The following is a 19598-nucleotide window of genomic DNA, read 5'->3' as shown; positions in this document are numbered from 1 at the left end:
GAGTGTGTGTGTGTGTCTCGCAGCATCCATCGCTCTCCCCATCCCCCGCCCCCCTCTCCGTCACCTCTGATGAACAGCGCTGCTGCTCACACACTGGAGACACTTCACGGGAGTCTAGCACCGTAACGAGTGGAGATGGAGTGCGCTGGAGTTCCGCGGGGCGAGAAAAGGTTTCGCCGCCGCCATCGCCTGCACCGGCTCCGGATGAAAGCTGTGATTGATGAAAAGTTTGCGGCCGTTTTTTGACACATGACGTCCCCGCTGTCTTTGAAGTGAAGTGTGTTGTTTATGGCCTCAAAACAACTGGAATCACAAGGCCCGGTGTCGTCTCCAAACGCACAACACAGTAAACCCTCAAACGCTGATGTGGCCTCCTTTCCGGGGCCAATTTGCATGCAAATTTGTTGGTGTTTTATTATACTGATTTGCCGTGATTTACTGTGACTGCCGCAAGTAATTGTGTTTATTTACGCATCCCCGTGGAAGCATAAATTAAAGGCAAACATAACTCAAGTGCGCTGTGTGCAGATAGGGCTTTTTGCTGTTGTTTTATATTGATGAATCCTCATTTCGGTGTGTGTCAAACTGCAGCAGCAGAGAGCTTTTCCTGCCTCGTGTGTGGGTGTGTGTGTGTGTGTGTGTCGATTCTACTCTGGAGACTGTTTGCACTGATAAACTTAATACAACAAGATTGCCTATATAATCTGAATCCAATTTTAATTTAAATCCAGTCCAGCTCAGCAGGCACGCATTTCTTTTTTTTGGTGTAGATTTGATCGCATTTTGGAGTTTGAAATAACATCGGAGGTGCAATCCGGCCCAGACAGAATTAAGTCGAATTACATCATGAATCCCCTCTAGTGAAGTCCTGATGCCGCCTTTCTAGTGTTCACTGCAGTGATGATGATGATGATCCTCCACCACCTCCATAGCACACACCGTCATTGAAGGGAACTGGTTAGTGCTCTGGTCCACGTGACCATCCCTGTAAAAGTGAGTCCCAGAGGGAGATGGAATGAAACACATTTATGATTCAACGTTACACACCAGAGCAGCTGGACTAAAATACAGCTCAACATTTTAGAGGGTGGCAGCGTGACCTTGAGTTTATAGGAACAGCCTCCTCCTTGAGAAGGACAGCGAGTCCCCAACAGTTCACTCACCGTAAATCGCTCTAGATGGAAGAGTGCATGTAATTCACAGTCTCTATGCCTCGCCATCCCACAAGGGGGAGCTGTGAGAGGATTTATTTATATTTTTTAGGTTATCTGTTGATCACTTTCCAGCGTTTTTTGTCTTCCCCTTTTCTCTCTCCTCAAGGCCTTCACAATCTGTGCAACTGTAATGCTGACTGCTGAGATTAAAATACAAGCCATAGGCAACGTTATTCCTCTCTTTAGTCCGACACACATACAAGCACACAACAAAAAACAACAACAAGGTAATCCTCAATTGTCATTGGGCTTGTTCTGCTTCAAGGTGAACTGTTGCCTTCAGGGAACCATGTCAAACACAACGACTTCAAAGAGCTGGGTGTGTCATCGGAATCTTTTGTTGAGCGTATCGTGTCGCGTTTCAAATTGCCACCGTGCTTTCTCTTTTGAATAAAGACCGGCTTATTTACTGATACTTCTCGGTAAAACGCACGGAGAAATTCTGGCTGATTTTAAAATAATCCGGTGTAATAGATATTTGATATCTTCCGTGGCTTTAAAAATTAAAATCAATGTGTAGATGGAGAACACGGAGAAGCAGTGTTCAGTTGTTCTGCTCCACCTCTCTGGAACAAGGTCCCTGAAAGCTGCAGAGGCTCCCAGAGACCCTCAGAGACCCCCAAATTCGCCTTAAATTGAACAAGATCCAAGGATATCAATCAATTTCTGCATTTTATTTATTTAACTGCAGCTTTTATTTTATTTCTTGCTGTTTTGCTGTTTTTAAATGTTTTAATGAATCTTCCTAATTGCTTTTCAATCTTGTTTTCTTTAGCATTCTTTTATGATGCTTTCACTGCTTTTATGTGAAGCACTTTGAATTACCTTGTTGAAATGTGCTCTGCAAATAAACTAGACACACGTTCGTATTTACGGATTTTTTCCCTTGTTCTAAAGCCGACGTTTGAAGGAATAATGATGCATGGTGAAAATAGACATCACCCATGAGGCCATGTGACTAAACACAGTTGTAATGGAAACGCGGGTTCACGGTTCAGAATGAAGCCGCAGACTAAAAGTGGAAAGAAGAAGCGCACAGACGTCTTATGTCAGCCAGTTCAAAGAAGCAGCTCTTGCAGATAGTTCTTTCCAGAATTAAGCCATGTGTTGCAGCAAAAAAAAATACAAAGTCAGCAGAAAGAAAGAAAGAAAGATGATCGTACAAAACAGAGCAGATGCACGAGTCACAATATTTGAGCCAAGGAATCGCAGCTAGAGGAGGCATGACTAACAAAATGTGGCTCACGGCTTTTGTACACACTTTCTTTTCATATATTACATTTAATGTATTTTGGTCCACTTTCTGTGTTTCTAGCGTAACATATAAATAAGAGAGATTAGTGTTGGTCACAGAGGACCGATGGAGACAATAGCAGTAAAAACCAGCGTATTGATTTGAGTGTTTTCTATCGCTTTTCATTCTTTTTTTCATTTGTAAGAAGAACAACGTGTAACGCCTTCTGTCAAAAGTGAAATAGTTCTGTGTGCACAACACGCTCCAGTAATGGCAGAGCCTTGTTCGGACACCGGACGTGTCTCCGGGCCAAGTAACCAACATCTAGAAGGAGACAAGAGGTTCAAATATCCCGACAGACCAATACGAGATAGACGATGGACAATAACATTAACAACAATCGGCACATTGCAATCATTAAGAATGTAGAATATAGTGCACAGACAGGCAGATAGCAGTAATTCAAATAACAGTGGAAGGAAGTGGAGGTTTAAACTGACAAGAGTATTTAAAGTGAAGAATTAAGTGATGTGCAGGGGAGTGACCGGTAGGAAATTGTCCTGGGGGACCCGGGCTTTGTTAATGAGGGTCAGTGGGGGACCCGGGCTTTATTAATGAGGGGCAGTGGGGTACCCGGGCTTTATTAATGAGGGTCAGTGGGGGACCCGGGCTTTATTAATGAGGGTCAGTGGGGGACCCAGGCTTTGTTAATGAGGGTCAGTGGGGTACCCGGGCTTTATTAATGAGGGTCAGTGGGGACCCGGGCTTTGTTAATGAGGTCAGTGGGGGACCCGGGCTTTGTTAATGAGGGTCAGTGGGGGACCCGGGCTTTGTTAATGAGGGTCAGTGGGGGACCCGGGCTTTGTTAATGAGGGTCAGTGGGGGACCCGGGCTTTGTTAATGAGGGTCATCGGTGTACCCGGGCTTTGTTAATGAGGGTCAGTGGGGGACCCGGGCTTTATTAATGAGGGTCAGTGGGGGACCCAGGCTTTGTTAATGAGGGTCAGTGGGGGACCCGGGCTTTGTTAATGAGGGTCAGTGGGGGACCCGGGCTTTGTTAATGAGGGTCAGTGGGGGACCCGGGCTTTGTTAATGAGGGTCATCGGTGTACCCGGGCTTTGTTAATGAGGGTCAGTGGGGGACCCGGGCTTTGTTAATGAGGGTCAGTGGGGGACCCGGGCTTTGTTAATGAGGGTCATCGGTGTACCCGGGCTTTGTTAATGAGGGTCAGTGGGGGACCCGGGCTTTATTAATGAGGGTTAGTGGGGGACCCGGGCTTTATTAATGAGGGTCAGTGGGGGACCCGGGCTTTATTAATGAGGGTCATCGGGGTACCCGGGCTTTGTTAATGAGGGTCATCGGGGTACCCGGGTTCTGTTACTGAGGGTCAGTGGGGGACCCGGGCTTTGTTAATGAGGGTCAGTGGGGGACCCGGGTTCTGTTAAAGAGCCCGACTGCCCACCAGGAAGAAACTGTTCTTGTGGCGTGAGGTCTTCGTCCTGATGGGCCGCAGCCTCCTGCCAGATGGAAGGGACTCAACCAGTTTGTGTGAGAGCGGTCAGCTTCCATCTGTTCTGCAGTTGGTGATCCGTCTGAGCCTCTACAGACAGAAGCAGAGTCACTCGCGTTTAGCATTAGCATCCCCCCCCCGCCCCCCCCGCCTTGCTTGACCTGTACTTGGCCTCTTCGTCCAAGGCCTCGTCCTGATCCTCGCGCGGCCGTCGCTGTCTGAGCTCCGCTGTGAAACCAGGCTTAGTCGTTGTAGTAACTCACCCTGGTGCATGATGGGTATACAGCTGTCCTCACAGACGCCGATGTGTGCGGTTACAGCCTCTGTGTAATCATCCAGACCAGGCCCGGGGTGGGTAATCGGGAGAATCGGGAGAGTTCCCGGTGGGCCGCTTCACTTCTGGGCCGGTCGAGAATTTTATTTGTTGACACTTCGATAGGTTGATCGCGGTCGCTGCAGAGCTCCGACGCCGGTCTGCGCGCATCGGGACGGAGCAAAAAAATAGTCACTTGCACCCCCCCCCCCCCCCCCCCCCGGTCAACCCTCTTCCCGGCGCGCGCAAGTATTTGCATTGCATTATCCAATTTCCACTACCATAAAAAAAGTGGGCTGGTCTTGAGCCTGAAATTCCCGGGCTGAAAAGTGGCCCCACTCCAACCCTGATCCAGACTGTCGTCTGGTCCACTTCTTGAGTTTCCTCACCGCGGGTTTGCAGAGCCTTAACCACCACGTGCTGGATGTGGCAAGAAGACCCTGATCAAACAAGCATTTATGTCCCACCTGCCATGCCTGGAGTGTAGACCCATATACCAGTTATTAAACTGGTAAGTTAGTTATTTATAAGTTAGTGGAACTTTAAATACCCTGCAGGATAGAGGCTAAACTCTGCTTTTAACTGGACTTATATTTCCACGACAGTGGCTGGATGGATTATAGTCGCTACTCGACCGGCCTCTGCCACTGGCCTACTTTCTCAAAACAAAAGGTACAGTGTGTGTGTGTGTGTGTGTGTGTGCTGAAGGCAGCCTTATCTGCACAGTTGCTCTGCAAGCTATCATGCTGTGTAGCCCTCCTATAAACTATAGAGTCCACTTAACAGTGGTGATGTGGTCATGTGCTCTTCCTGCACTGTGGACTGGAGGCACTTTCAGGCATCAGCCAGTTCAGATCCCAGTGACCGGTACCATCGGTCAGGCTCTTGTGGACATCCCGATCCTCAAGAATGTGCGTGAATGTGTGTTAATTGATATGGATGTGTTGCCCTACTTATTTGGGCTCAGCAGCTCACCTTGACTACTTTCTCAAATTCTAAATATATATTTTTTTACACCCACAGGAGGAATTGAGAATGGATGCGAGTGACAGATTTGTCAACGGTAATTAATTTATCCCAGTTTTAGCGAATCGTTTACCATTTCACATTGCGCTATCTTGTCAAGTCACATTTATTTCATTGGTTTCAGTCACAGTTATAACCTCAAATAAACATTAGAGGTTTAAAACAATAAAAACACACACAGACACACACACACACACATATATATATATGATGTGTTTTTATCTACATTATAGTGTGTTTTAAACCATTTATATACTGCTTATGAATTCTACATAAGGAATGATAATACATGCACTGTGGTAAAGCTGTCTCTTTATAAGGCATTAGTGGGTCCACGTATTTTAATTATGCTTTTGTATGTATTTTATTGTATTTAATTGTTTAGTCATATCCAGACCGTGAGTTTTAAATGAAGTTATAATGTTACCAACAAAATGACAGATGGAATCATATCCACATGGAATTCCCTAAAGAATGCCAGCTTAACCCCCCCCCCCCAACACACACACACACAAACACATTTTAATATGATCGGACAAAACAGATGCTACTGCTACACGTCATCCAAAGTGTTATTTATTCAACGTAGCCAGAGCCGCGCAGAGAGCGACGCAGGAAGATTTGACGTTAATAACAAAACACACAATAAACTAAACGGACACGATGTGAGTCCGTGGTTTCAGGATTGTCGCCGTAGACTTAAAGGTCACCGTGAGGTCACCGCGAGGACATCTGATCAAAGGACGTTGATGGCATCCCCGTCTCTCACCGCCACCTGTACAATAAGACGGTTCTGCGCTCGCGCCTCGAGGGAACAGCTGACGTGAGAATCTATTCATCGCTTTACTCGTACATCATCACGACCAAACCTTTGTTGTTTTTGATTTCACATGTAACATTATTCATGAGGTAAATGACTTTGTGTGTAAATAAACAAACATCACTTCAGGCCCTGCTACATTGTGATGGGCTTTTGTCATTTAAACCCAAACGATTAATCACGGAAAATAGAATTGATAATGAAAGCAAACATTGGTTGCGGGCCTGTGAGTGCCAACATGTCTCTGCTTATTTTGTTTTTTACTTGACCTTAAGTTGCAAAGTGTGGCCCGGAAAGCCTCGGAATACCTCTGCCCTTCAAAATGCCACCGCGGTGCCGGGTGACCTCATGTTCAGCGAGCCTCCGGGGGAGTTAACGCTGACATTTACAACATGTTTCGGCGCGGCTCACTTATATAGAATAGCTTACTATCATATATTTGTGAGCAGCTTTTGAAAAGGAAAAAATATTTTTGAAGGGACGTTGAAGGTCTTTAGGACGTTCTTGCTGACCTTAAAAAAATCTTTTTACCAGCCCGACAACAAAAGCTCTTTAGGTACATTTTAATGTACATTTACCTTTATTCATCTTTCCATTGAGCAGTGGAACAAATTTAATACATACATATATATACTGTATGTATATATATATATATATATGTATACAATTTGTATATATATATATATAAATATACAGCATATATATACAATGTATATACATGTATATAAATCTATATATATATGTATATGTATATATATAAATATATTATATTTATACACATTTAAAAACATATATATACTGTATATATAAAATATATACTGTATACATACATATTTGTTAGTGTGTATATATATACACATATATATTGTTGTTGTTATGCGTTCGTGTGTATATATATACACACACATACAGTATATACTGTATAAATATGCTGTATATATACACATACATATATACATATATATGTATGTATATATGTATATATATGTATATATAAACTACAGCACTGTTGTTGTCCCTCCTTTGATCTTTTGAATGTATTTTATGTCTAAGTATGCATCCCAATAAACAACATAATAAAAAAAGGTAACAAGTAATACATGTCATTTCTTGTAAGAAAGGGAATGAGGAAGAGCAGTTATCGGTATAATCTATATATTCCTTTCTAAGCAGCGGATTCTTCATCTTAATGCTCTCAAATGTTCCCAAATGTTCCCGTCGGTGCTCATTAAAGTTTCATCCCCTGAACACGGCAGCTCACTTATCGAGATATGAAACAGGTGCATCCTGTACATCTCTCGACCAAATCCACCCTCTAATCAGAAGAGCGGCGACTTTCAAATGTCATCGACCTCCAAGGAGTCCGAGAGCGAGATGCCGCCGTCTCGTGGCTCCCGTCCAATCGGGGCTTCCTTTTATCTCGCCCATCGCCCACTGGTGTACAAAACCATTGATTCAACTCTCTTCTGCTCCCATAATGAGATGCATTTTATGTGCTATTCTCTTTGATCTTCCACGATACTATCTAATCTTCTGGTCCGGGGGATCAGCAGCTTCTCGACATCAGCTCAGCTCAGTGTGTTTATCGCTCTCTGCAGTTGCTCAATTAACTCAGTTCTACTGGCTCCGGACTGACTGAAAGCACGGCGCGTCAAAGACCGTGAATCATCGCTGATTAATTGAGACAAGCTTTGTGTGTGAGTCGGAACAAAAAAATAAATAAATAGCGAATCGAGTATGTCTGTATTTTAAATTAAAAAAGGAGGCAAATAACGTCGGCCGCTTTTCAAATAAAGGCGACATAATAGATCGTCGACGCAGAGAACAGCTCAACGAGCTCGGTGAACACTTGCCGAGCTGTTTCCTATATTCATCATTTTTTAGGCTCATTATGAAGGGCCGATGACGCAAGAGCGTTATTGCTTAGGAACCTCAAACATTAACGCTGTGCTGATCTCCTGCCACGATCAAAGCCCGTCCAGACATCCATCAGCCTGGATATCAGCGTTGCTTTTACAACCACTCGGTGTCTACCCGGCAACACCAGGTAACCCAATAAAGGGCCACGACTGGGACTCATTGTGCAGGTGTGTGGCTTGGCCTCGTTCCCAGAAGTTTTGGAAAAATCTTCACATCGCCCGTGAGCTCGAGCCCTGAACTCATCTCGGTTTCTTTGTGAACGAGACAATGACAATGGGAGTCGACCGCACGGCATTTTTTAAATGAGACGCAACAGTTTCTTCTTGATATTTCTCTTTAAAAGGAATTGATGTGATGATTATAAAACTGATTGGTTGGTTTTGGGGGGGGGCGCCAGGGCCGTACAAATCTATTTGTCTTCCACGGCCTTCACACAATGTCATCTATTTTCCTCTCCGATTTCTGTCCCTAAAACAGTCGTTCTTCGCACTCAGGTCAGACGTGATAATGCTGCCAGCCGAAATGTACAAGATTATCTTTTCAACACAGCAAGCTTTATTTTTATAAATGTGTCCCTAGGAATAAAATGAGACCAGCCACTGTATATTGGAAGCAAAGTCACCCTTCAAATAGTAATATGGTGGCTTAGCAGCCACTGAACTCTTCTGTCAGGATGAGAGAATTATATTGTTATTTCTTTACCCCCCCCCCATAACTATAAGGAAGCTTATAGGTTCATGCTCTGGGTATTAATAGAGGGATTAGCAAGGAGGCTCAAGGCCGTGAAGCACAGAGACACAATCTCTTCATTGTTGAGATATCTACTTGAGGTGTAACACAATTAACTATTTACTTCCAAAGCACCGGGCTCTTTAGGTTTTCAGCGGCATTGACCGGTTGTCGCTGTGCACACCGGCTCGTCTCTTCGGATGTCGACAAAAACTAATTCGCCGATAAGAGGCGGCCGAGTCAGACGCTGGAAGATGCCGTTCTGAAATTGGACAAATCAGCTGTCAGTAGCAACGCCTGGATGTTTGTACCGCAGTCAACTGAGCGGAAATAGTGCGACGCACGACACGTCAGCAGGACGCGTTACTTTTCAGATTCGACATTTAAAAAAAACAGAAACATTTGACGAATGACAGCACATTGTTAAAGACCGCTCACGAACAAAGGGGAGTCGAGTTGTTTCCGATGTTGTTTCATTTTGTTAGCAATGCCATAAAAAAAGAGATATTTTTCATCTTGCGCTCCAATGTTTTTTTGTGTGAAAAAAGGCAAACATTTGACAACAAATCCAGAAAAACAAGTAAAAAATGTATCCAGCAGAAATTCTTGTTGTTTTGGTTGTTTCTTTCCCATGAATCATCTCACGGTGCCTCAGATTTATCTTGTGATGCTTTTAGAGGGTGCAGACTGCTATAGATCTGCAACCACGGTGCATCATCCGACTGTAAAGTAGTTCAGGTGAGCTCCGCCGTATACATTGGCGATCATGCATGTATATTACCTCCTGTTTTAACGCATGACGAATAAATCACGAGCTAAAAATGAGAACTTTTAATGTCTACTTTAATTAAAGCTGTAAACAAAAGTCAGCGTGGTAAAGATGGCCTCCACATGGCTCTCACTAGCGTCCGGCTCGGATAGCAACACTAACAACTTCCTCATTCTCTGCGCACAACACCATCACTCCACTTTATCTTCAGCAAACAGCGGTTAGCTGCTGAGTATATTTGACTGTTGCTACGTCTGTTGTAAGATTGTATCTGCAGGAGTTTTACATGTAATGGAGTATTTCTTACTCAGGCTGCGGAATAGATTTTTACATGGTGACACATCAGATTTACTTTAAATTCTTTCAAATGGAACTATCATCCTTTTTTTATTGGTGAATTTTGTATTCAGTTCAATGCACAATTTGTCAAATAAAAGAATGTTTCAAATAATTTCCTTTACGTGCTTTCCCGTAATCTCTGAGCAGACACGAGAACACTTTAGTATCCGTTTATTTATCGCAGTAACGTTGTCATGATTTTCACAGCATACATTCCTCACGTGCACTTCTAACTTTTACCGTGTGATACATTTGCCTCTACTTCACTAAAGAATCAGAGTCCTACCACTTAGAGATCAGATTTTTATTTAACACAGCAGCAGAAGTTAGCAGCGGGTGACGCATGTTTCAACTTGTGTGTTTACTTCATTCAGAGTCATATAAATCGTCAGTTACCTCAACAGAAACTGGTTTTCCTTCCTCTTTCTCGTAAGCTGAGAGGTTATTTTTTGCATTTTATTTACAGTAAATCAAGAAGAAGGAAGCAGACAATCATGTCCGCTTATTCAGCCACCCGATCATCTCCGACCTCTTCGTTCTCCTCTTCCCGGAGCTTCAAAGAGCTGATGAACACATGCAGAGCAGCTCTCGCTCTGACACCTCGCTCGTAACAGCCGCGTCAATTGGACTCGAAAGAGGCCTTTCTGGTCGGTACCACGGTCCAGAGTGGTGGCTCGCATCAGGCCGCCGCTGACTCTCCTATTTCTTTCCCGTGAATAATTTCACAGTCTGATTTTAATTAACACAAAATCAATTAGCTGTTCCCACCGCATTTCTATTCCTTTAATGAAATATTCAGAGACTCCACGAGACACTAAAAGACTCCTTTAAAATACTCATTCGCGCAATTCATCTATAAGTGGGCAGCTCCATTAAACACTATTGCCCACCCTCTCTATTTATCCTCTCGGCCACTTCAGAGGAAAAAAGTATGGGAAAACAAAAATAATATAAACAAGAAGGACTTCTTTCGTACGGATTGCTCCGATGTGGAGAGATTGTTTCTGATATTCGGGACCCGGTAATACATCTTCCTGCTCCTCATGTTGCATAATGTATTCCCGCTGCTTCAGTAACCACAGACGGTTCTCTGTACCTCAACACTGTGTCTGTGTGTGTCTGTGCGTCCTTGTTCTATCTTTTGGTGCTCTTTCACAAATATCCCTCTGTTGCATCAGCTTTGTCTGACTCCATCCCCAGTGTCCCAAACTCTGAAAAGCACCTCAGGGTGCTGGGTCTGCTTGCTGCTGCCATTCATGACTTCTTTTCACAACACTCAACCGGCCCGACGCTGATGGGGAAACTCCCTTATTTTCTCATTTACTGGCTGGAACCTGCGTCTTTGTTTATTTTGCACATTTATGAACACACGCACACAACAAATCGGGACGAATGAATCAGCCGCCGCTGCTGCCGCTGAACCTCAAACATCTGCTTGAAATATACAGCAAGCATCAACATTATCAACAGGTCCTTCAAATGTCATCACAAAACACCTCGTTGGTCCGTCCTCGGGAGAACAACACATTTCAGATGTAATCGGCAGGTGTCTACTTTTACGCCAGCGTCGAATAAGTCAATCCTATTTTTAAGTCAATCCTATTTTTATGGAATGTAACTGAACAATATGCTCCGCCTTCTCCTGCTTACTTTGATAATATAAAGTATATGCATTATCAATTAGAAAGATTCTTGCAGTTAAAGCTATTACCTAAATGAGGAAATGTTTAATGTCTAACCTGCGTCAACTCAACTCAACGTACAGGGCGTAATCCTCCAGTGGCCGTGGCTTCATGTGAAAAATGATCTCCCGCCTCGAATATCCACTTAGAAGATGAGAAAAAGTCATATATGGAAAGTGAAAGAGTAAAAAGGGGACCCTCATTACACATTTGCTCCTGTGTCTCTTGCCAGGAGGGTAAATAGTCTCTTTGCTCCTCGCTGAAGAAGGTTTTTCTGATATGATGAAATACCACCAAGCGTGAGCTCAAACATCATCTCAGAACCCCCCCGATGTCGCTCTGTAGAACCAGCTCTCTCAGTGGAACACAGCAGCCTGCATAATGCAACGCCATCGCCCACATGTCTGTGTGCAATACAAACGTGATGGTTTCACACATTTCACATCGCCCCCAACTCAAATATCTTCTCTGCCCTCGCCTGGGCTGCAGAGGAGTTGAAAAGAAGGTTTCTGAGGGAGATTAGGAGCACGGGGCAGGAAGTGATCGACGGCGTAAAGGGGAAAAATACTTAATGAGGACTTGTGTCAGACGGGTAACAAAATATCCATAACTCACACATGGGAATCAAGTGTTTAAGGACTTAACTCAAGTGAAGGTGCCTCAGAGTGATTTGCATACATTAGCCAACATCAAAAAGACTCTTTGTTCACCTCATATTATGACTTCAAAAGCTTGTTTCTCTCACTTTGTGGAATTAGCCGCGACTATCCGCGCTCTCACCTGTTCCACCTATTTAATAGAAACCTGACCCCGCTGTGATTTTAAGAGGTAAATATAATAGGCCCTCTGATCTCTAACAGTGTTTTTCTGCCGCACACAGACTCATTTCCCAATGGAAAGTCTATTCAGGCTCATGATAAACCTCATGTACCTTTTTTCTATTTTTATCAGTGTGTACAGTACATGGCTTTTCAAACAACTGGCCTCTGTTTGGATAACCGTATAGCACATATAACATCACATGTTGTAAAGGGAGGCCGTGCCCTGACAGCAGGTCAGCGCTTTTGCGTCAAATGTATTTTTCTTTATTTCTCGTAAAAAAAAAAAGGAAAGAAGAGGCGTCCGTATACGCAGTCGGTATGGATAACTAAATATTTAATAAACCTCTGATCAGGCAGGCTTGCAGAGACCCTCTGCGCCACTCATATTGCAAAAAGGCCATTTGTTACCACAGTAACCGTGTTTGGCGAGCGTGGGAGATAAATTGCAGCAGTATCTCCCTCATAATAATTTCTATTATCTGCACTGGGTGTTGAGATTATCATGCAAATAAGGGGACGTGCCGGCTGACAGCAGGTAGGAGCTGGAGGCTGGTGAATAGAGATCAAATAAAACAGTTGAGCAATCACCACATGTGGGTGTGCCGAGAAACACGCAGCGGAATAAGGTAAGCAACACCGACTCCTTATTCTTGAAGCGGTTTCTTTTCGGAAAGGATTAAATAGGAAGCCTGTAGAGTTTTTCTGAAATGTTTGAAGTGAAAAACCGCACTGGCAGACGAGGAAGTTGCTTAAATAGGTGACACTTCTACAATTTCTTCACACTTCGTTTACAAAAAAGACATCTGGACTATACGAGTTAAGCGTCTATCTCACACTGTTCACTTGTATGTGATGCGTTGCGTGAAGGGTAAGAAACTAGCTTTTCTTAATATCATATATTTTCTCTTATTTCTTTACAATTTTCCTTCATTCTTTTTCCTGTTTGTCCTTCACAAAAATATGCAGTAAATAGATAAAGATGTTTAATTTTTAATTTTTTATATTTCTCCTAGAAGACGCACTTTATTTTGAGGTTTTAAATGTATTTTTTGAAACATATTTATTTGATTTTTTCAACTTAACAAGACTTTAAAGATATAAAACAAAAGAAAAGGAGAAAGAAAGAGTGAAAGGGAAAACAACAACAACACAGATGAGAAAAAAGGAAACAACCACAGCGAATAACAACACATTCGCACATCCCCAGGATCCAGATGTTTTGATGAGTGTGCTGGCCCAGCTAAAGCCTTAAGACACTCATTTCCCCGTTGTATTGAAGTGATTACATTTATGAGGCTCATCATTGTCGTAACATGTAACTGTGCATCTACTGAAAACAGGGTCTGGACGTCAATGATAAAAAAGCACCACTGTTCTGTATTTACGACACAGAGGAAGCAATAACACGGACTTATGGTGTGTCCACAAACCCATGCGCCGGACCAAAACACCGGCTCCTCATTAAGAGATAATTAAGCTTCACAATAAACTCTGAAGTAGGGTTATAGGAAGGAAATTAAGAGGCAATATAGAGAGAAACAAATAATTAAAGTGGATCTTCCCTTCTTCCTGTGGTCTTTCAGCTTGTGTCGGCTAAACATGTGGAAGTGGAGCTTCTTACACCGAGCGGCAGGCGGACAGCGGGTATAGAAACTGTGTGCTGATCTGCTTCCATTCTCCCTCATCGGCAGAGCTCGAAACCCTCCGGGAAACCATGAGCGTTGCATTATGGGCCGGGGACGGGAGAACCACGCCGTCTCGCCGGGTTTGTTCCGGGCCACTGAGCCAATAAGACGCCTCCGTCTCCTGCGGTTCTATGTCACATCCCCGCCCTCCGTCGACTCCCGCCGAGGCCGCCATGCAGGAGTGCCACACCGTCCTGTATCTGTCCGTCTACGTCTTCACCTTCGTGCTGGGCTTCCCCGCCAACATCCTCGCCTTCTACACCTTCTGCAAGAAAGTGAAGCAGAAGCCCACGCCCATCGACATCCTGCTCCTCAACCTCACCATCTCCGACCTCCTCTTCCTCGCCTTCCTGCCCTTCAAGATGCAGGAGGTGATGAACAACATGCTGTGGGAAATGCCCTACGCCCTGTGCTCGCTGTCCGGCTTCGTCTTCTACATGACCATCTACAACAGCACCTTCTTCCTCACGGCGGTCAGCGTGGAGCGCTACCTCGGCGTGGCGTTCCCCATCCAGCACACCCTGAAGAGGCGGCCGGTGTACGCCGTGGCCGCCAGCGTCTTCTTCTGGATTTTCTGCTTCATCCACCTCAGCATCGTGTTCATCGTGCCCTTCATCAGCCCCGACAACTCCCCGAACGCCACCTCGGGCCACAACGCGTCCGCCGCCGGCGGCGAGCAGAGGGACGTGTGCTATGAGAATTTCACCGAGGCTCAGCTGAAGGTCCTCCTGCCCGTGCGCCTGGAGCTCTGCGTGGTGCTATTCTGCATCCCCTTTTTGATCAGCAGCTTCTGCTACATCAACTTCATCAGGATTCTGTCCAAGCTGCAGCACATTGACCGGCGGCGGCAGCTCCGGGCCATCGGCATGGCCTTGGGAACGCTGCTGGTGTACGCGCTGTGCTTCGGGCCCTACAACGTCTCGCACGTTGTCGGCTACGTCATGTGGAAGAGTCCCGACTGGAGGAACCAAGCCCTGCTGTGCAGCACCTTTAACGCTTGTCTCGACCCTCTTATTTTCTACTTCTCCTCCTCCGCCGTGAGGAAGACTGTGGGTCGTCTGATGGAAGGGGTGAGGAGTCGCCTCAACAGGTGCATGTCCTGTCACATGCGCTGGGCCTCGTGTGGCGGGATGAACGCGACTGCGACAGATAAGGAACACAAACAAGAGGAGATCAATGCTATCTGAGCAGACTGAGGGGGGGGGGGGCCACCAGCAGCTGCCTTCACTAATTTGTTATTTCTTCATCCCCGGAAGCAGGAAATCAATGTCACGCTTGTTTTTTCACACGTGAGGAAATGACTCGGCGTCGACGGCCGACTGTTTGACTCTCGGATGAACTTCCCTGTGAGGAAACGAGCCGCAGAGACGGCCTTTGAGCAGTCGCGTTCAAAGAGACGGATTTCATGAGAACTCGATGCAGTCGGGGGGGTTTGGAGCGCTGCACCCAGCCAAATCAACACCTAAGCAACGGCAATAAGGTATCGCGCTCTGCGAACAGCTTGCACCACGAACAGGAATCACTGTCAGTTTGCAAACCGAAGTGTGAGATGTTGAAGAAGATTCAAGTGTGATGAGAACCACAGGGTTTGTGTACGAGCTCACAAACATGTAGCTTATGTGCAAGTCAAGCAAAGATATACAGCGATAGTTTTAAAAATGGGAGAGGCTTTCAAATAGAGAGAGAGAGAGAGAGAGAGAGAGAGATTATCCAGAGTCAATAATTCAGTTAATTCTCATTCCTGAGGATCTCTCTGGACTTGATTTGTGTGATTTGTCGCACTGAACAACCGGCGGCTCTTTTTTGTTGTTTTCCTCTCCCACTTCATTTTGTATTTCCTGGAAGACAATAATTGGTGATTGCGTCAGTGTTTACTTTTTTCCTGTGATATGTTACAGGGATAAGGCAATAAGGGAAAGACACAGCCCTTTGTGTGTGTGTGTGTGCGTGTGTGTGCATGACTTGTTTGCCAAAGGCAGAGGAGAACATTGTACTCACCTGGCAGACATCATTTCGCCCGCATGCAGAAATGTCTGGCGGCTGTTGGGATCACATCAATTAAATATGGTCCTTGAACCGCTTCCTGTAATTCTGGCTGAGAGGCGTACTCACGTTTACCTTCCAATAAAAAGACGACGGTCAGCGCGGAGAGGAGACACATCTTCAGGATGTTCAAGTGTCCGAGCAGCTCGTTAGGGGAGGCGTCTGGGAAGTATAGAGGAACAAATAAAAAATAAATAAAAAAAGGCAAACACTGATTAGCAGCGACTTCTCGTGTTATTGAGCACAGCAGAATAAGATCAGGAAGGTGGAACCGGCTTCGGCTGATGGACACTCGCCTCCTCGCGGGGGAGAGAGAGGTGTTTAAACATTGATTGGGTAAATCATTAATTTGTTCAAGTATGCAGTATTGAAGGCAATCTGGTGCCTTGGAATGATCGTTGTCTGACCTACATTAACAGTCAAGTAGGGTAAAGACTGAACTGACTGTGTGTCGCCCCCGAGCGCTGCGTCAGTACAGACTACCTTATAGGAAGGAAGTTGCATATAGACTTCTTTCCTAGAAATCCTGTTCACTTCCTCCAAGGTTGGAGGCATGAACACCTCCATCAGTACGAGAGTTGATCAGCTGTGTTTGCCAAAGCTATTAGTCTGTACTAAAGCTGCTCATACTAACAGTTTAATGTGACTGAATATGCATGAATTCATTAAATTACAGTTTGTAATGCGAAAGGAGTAGCGCTTATTGATAAATCCACACAGAATTTAGAAAATCTTTAGTTTATTTTAGCTCTATTGAGCTTTAGAAAAATATATTAGAAAATCCTTAGTCTTTCGGCTATTTCTTATTCAGTATTCAGCCGCACGCCTACTCGGTTTTAATGTTGCAAAAGAAGTCAGATAAACCAATTATATACCGGGCCAGCACCAAGTAGTTACAGAGTGAGATATTTCCCTCAGAGAGCAAATCAGAGCAAAAAGGACTTACATTTACTCTAAAAACATGACTCCAACTTTATGTAAATGTGAAATAATGTCTTTAATATAAACCCATTATCAACTTCTACGGATGTATTATCGATGTTGTATTTACAGTTTACTGCAGGCCGATGATAACGGTTATACTTTGAATAAACCTGCTATCTAATTCAGCAGTTTAAATCAGATCCCTTTCCGATGTAAATAAGTGGAAAAGGTGTTTTCTTTCCCCCATAAATGCAAAAACATGCGCTCCTCATTTGCTAAAGCAGGTAGGCCTATGTATGTTTTGAGACGTCATACCAAACTGTAAGAAGAAAAAACATGATTAAGTTATATATTTAAAACTCTTTATAGACGTCATACCAAACGGTAAGAAGAAAAAACATGTTTAGGTTAGGCTATATATTTAAAACTGTTTATAGACGTCATACCAAACTGTAAGAAGTAAAAACATAATTTAGTTATATATTTAAAACTATATATTTAAAACCGTTTTGAGACGTCATACCAAATTGTAAGAAGAAAAAACATGATTAAGTTATTTATTTACAACTCTTTTGAGACGTCCTACCAAACTGTAAGGAGCAAAAACATGATTTAGTTATATATTTAAAACTAGGTGGCATAATATAATTCCATTTTTTTGTCATATTAGTTCTGCTGCGGAACATTTACGATAGTGTGAGAAGAATCGTATATAAAAAAAATAAAGAATGTGCCGAAAAACTTTCCTTCAACTCGTGGCCCTCTGGTTGAACAGCCACTGCGCCGCTGGTGTAGTGGTATCATGCAAGATTCCCATTCTTGCGACCCGGGTTCGATTCCCGGGCGGCGCACTTGTTTTACAAATATTTTTTTCCTCTTATTAAAATACATTTGCTACTTTCATTTTAAAACATCTACTTGTTTTAAATTACGGTTATCGACCATATTCATCGGTTATTGTAACATGTTTATTGTTTTTATACTTTTTATGTTTTTATTCTGTTTATATGTACCTTTCACCAGGTCAACTTCCTCATATGTTCAACGTACCTCGCAGTAAACAATTCAGATTCTGAAGACCAATTTCAAACTGTAAAAAACTGATCATATATTTGGGAAATAAACTTCCCTTTTTTGTTTACCCCAAGTGAAGGAGGCGGTCAGAACCGTGGTCATGGCAGGGTGGTCCTGCACCCCGCAGGTGAAGGTGATCCCCGCTTCCAAAGAGTCCTTCTGCGGGAGGACAACCACGCTGAAGAGATACACTTCCCCGCTGTGGTTGTCCATCACCTGGAAACACCTTGAGTGGCTTGTTGGCATGGAGTTCACCAACCAATCAGAGGACAGCAAGGCTCGGTCAGCCAGGCGTTCAGACAGGTTACCATGAGGGTTGAGCACAGGAAGGGTGCAATTGGTGATGGATAGGTGATCGATATTGGCCGCTGCGCTCTGGTAGGTCCAGGTGAGGGTGAGCTCGCTGGGGTGAAACCCCCCAGTGAGACAGAAGAGAGCCCACTGACCAGTCTGAGGGTCGGGGGGGATCTGGAGGTAAATCTTGGGAGCAGAAGGTGGTGCTAGAAGAGGAGAAATGGCAAAAGTAAACAGATGTGTTTCAGCCCTATAGGCTTATTAAGCATCCAGAAACCAGCTGATACACATCCTTAAAAAAACAACTATACCCGTCAGAAAAATGTAGAGAAATTAGACTAAAATAAATGACCATTTGATTATAAAATGCACGTAAACTCATCATGTGCATAACCTACGGATTAATTAAATACAAACATCATTAAATGACATACTCTTCTCACTAGTTAGAAAAGCAGCAGAGAAAAATGTGCTTCGAGCATTATACGTGACTAATTGCACACAAACAATAATAACATGCGCATGACATCAATAAATATCATATCAGGAACACTCATTTGTATTCATATGAACAAGGCAGCAGTAATTCCTCATGTACGCCCCCAGGATGCCCAACAGACCTCTCTTTGTGGAAGTTTCCTCTCCTCAGCTCTTCTCCTTAACAATGCACACACCGCATAAATACCCGTGAACCGTAGGTTACACATTTAATAACCAGCAGAATTCAAGTGTTTACCAGACATTACTTTAAACAGAAGATACCGATATGTTTAACCAAATGAGAAACAGGTGAAGAAGTAGTAGTGAGGGCAACAGGGTATTGTTTTACTGGAGGAGGATTCGGTGCATAAGAAACTATTTTTTGCTTAGAAACTCTTACGGAAACACTTTGTTTCCTTTTGCTTTTGTGCAAAAAAGTATAAAAACTTAATTGTGAGACCACGTTTGCATATTTTTTGATTTTCGGATTGGCACACATGAATATCTAAAGATGCTTTGAGTTGAACACGGCAGATAAAAACATCAGATGAGATGAATTCAGGTTCTTTGGAGCAGAAAATATCCATCGAGGCCAAATACAACAGAAATATGAAAAGTAAATAGTGTAGTGGTAGTCATAATGCAGCAATTTATTTAAAAACAAGGACACAGTAAGAGCAATGTGTCGATGAAAAGTACAAGAAAATATTAATGAAAGTGT

General features: G+C 43.8%; 1 protein-coding gene and 1 non-coding gene across 2 annotated transcripts; both read left to right on the top strand.

Annotated features, from left to right (window-relative positions):
- Positions 1 to 13418: 13418 nt before the first annotated feature.
- LOC130212972 (free fatty acid receptor 2-like) lies at positions 13419 to 17306 on the top strand. Its single transcript, XM_056444311.1, has one exon. The coding sequence runs from the start codon at positions 14194 to 14196 to the stop codon at positions 15247 to 15249; it is 1056 nt and encodes a 351-aa protein (XP_056300286.1). The 5' UTR covers positions 13419 to 14193; the 3' UTR covers positions 15250 to 17306.
- A 503-nt stretch (positions 17307 to 17809) lies between these two features.
- Positions 17810 to 17880, top strand: trnag-ccc (transfer RNA glycine (anticodon CCC)). The gene has a single exon. It is a non-coding gene; the product is annotated as a tRNA-Gly (tRNA).
- The last annotated feature ends 1718 nt before the right edge of the window (positions 17881 to 19598 follow it).

Source organism: Pseudoliparis swirei, chromosome 22 (genome assembly GCF_029220125.1).
Source record: "Pseudoliparis swirei isolate HS2019 ecotype Mariana Trench chromosome 22, NWPU_hadal_v1, whole genome shotgun sequence".
NCBI lineage: Eukaryota > Metazoa > Chordata > Actinopteri > Perciformes > Liparidae > Pseudoliparis > Pseudoliparis swirei.
This window is presented reverse-complemented; position numbering and strand designations above follow the sequence as displayed.

Coding starts and splice junctions, on each gene's coding strand:
- LOC130212972 (XM_056444311.1), top strand. CDS start 14,194: ATGTCACATCCCCGCCCTCCGTCGACTCCCGCCGAGGCCGCCATGCAG.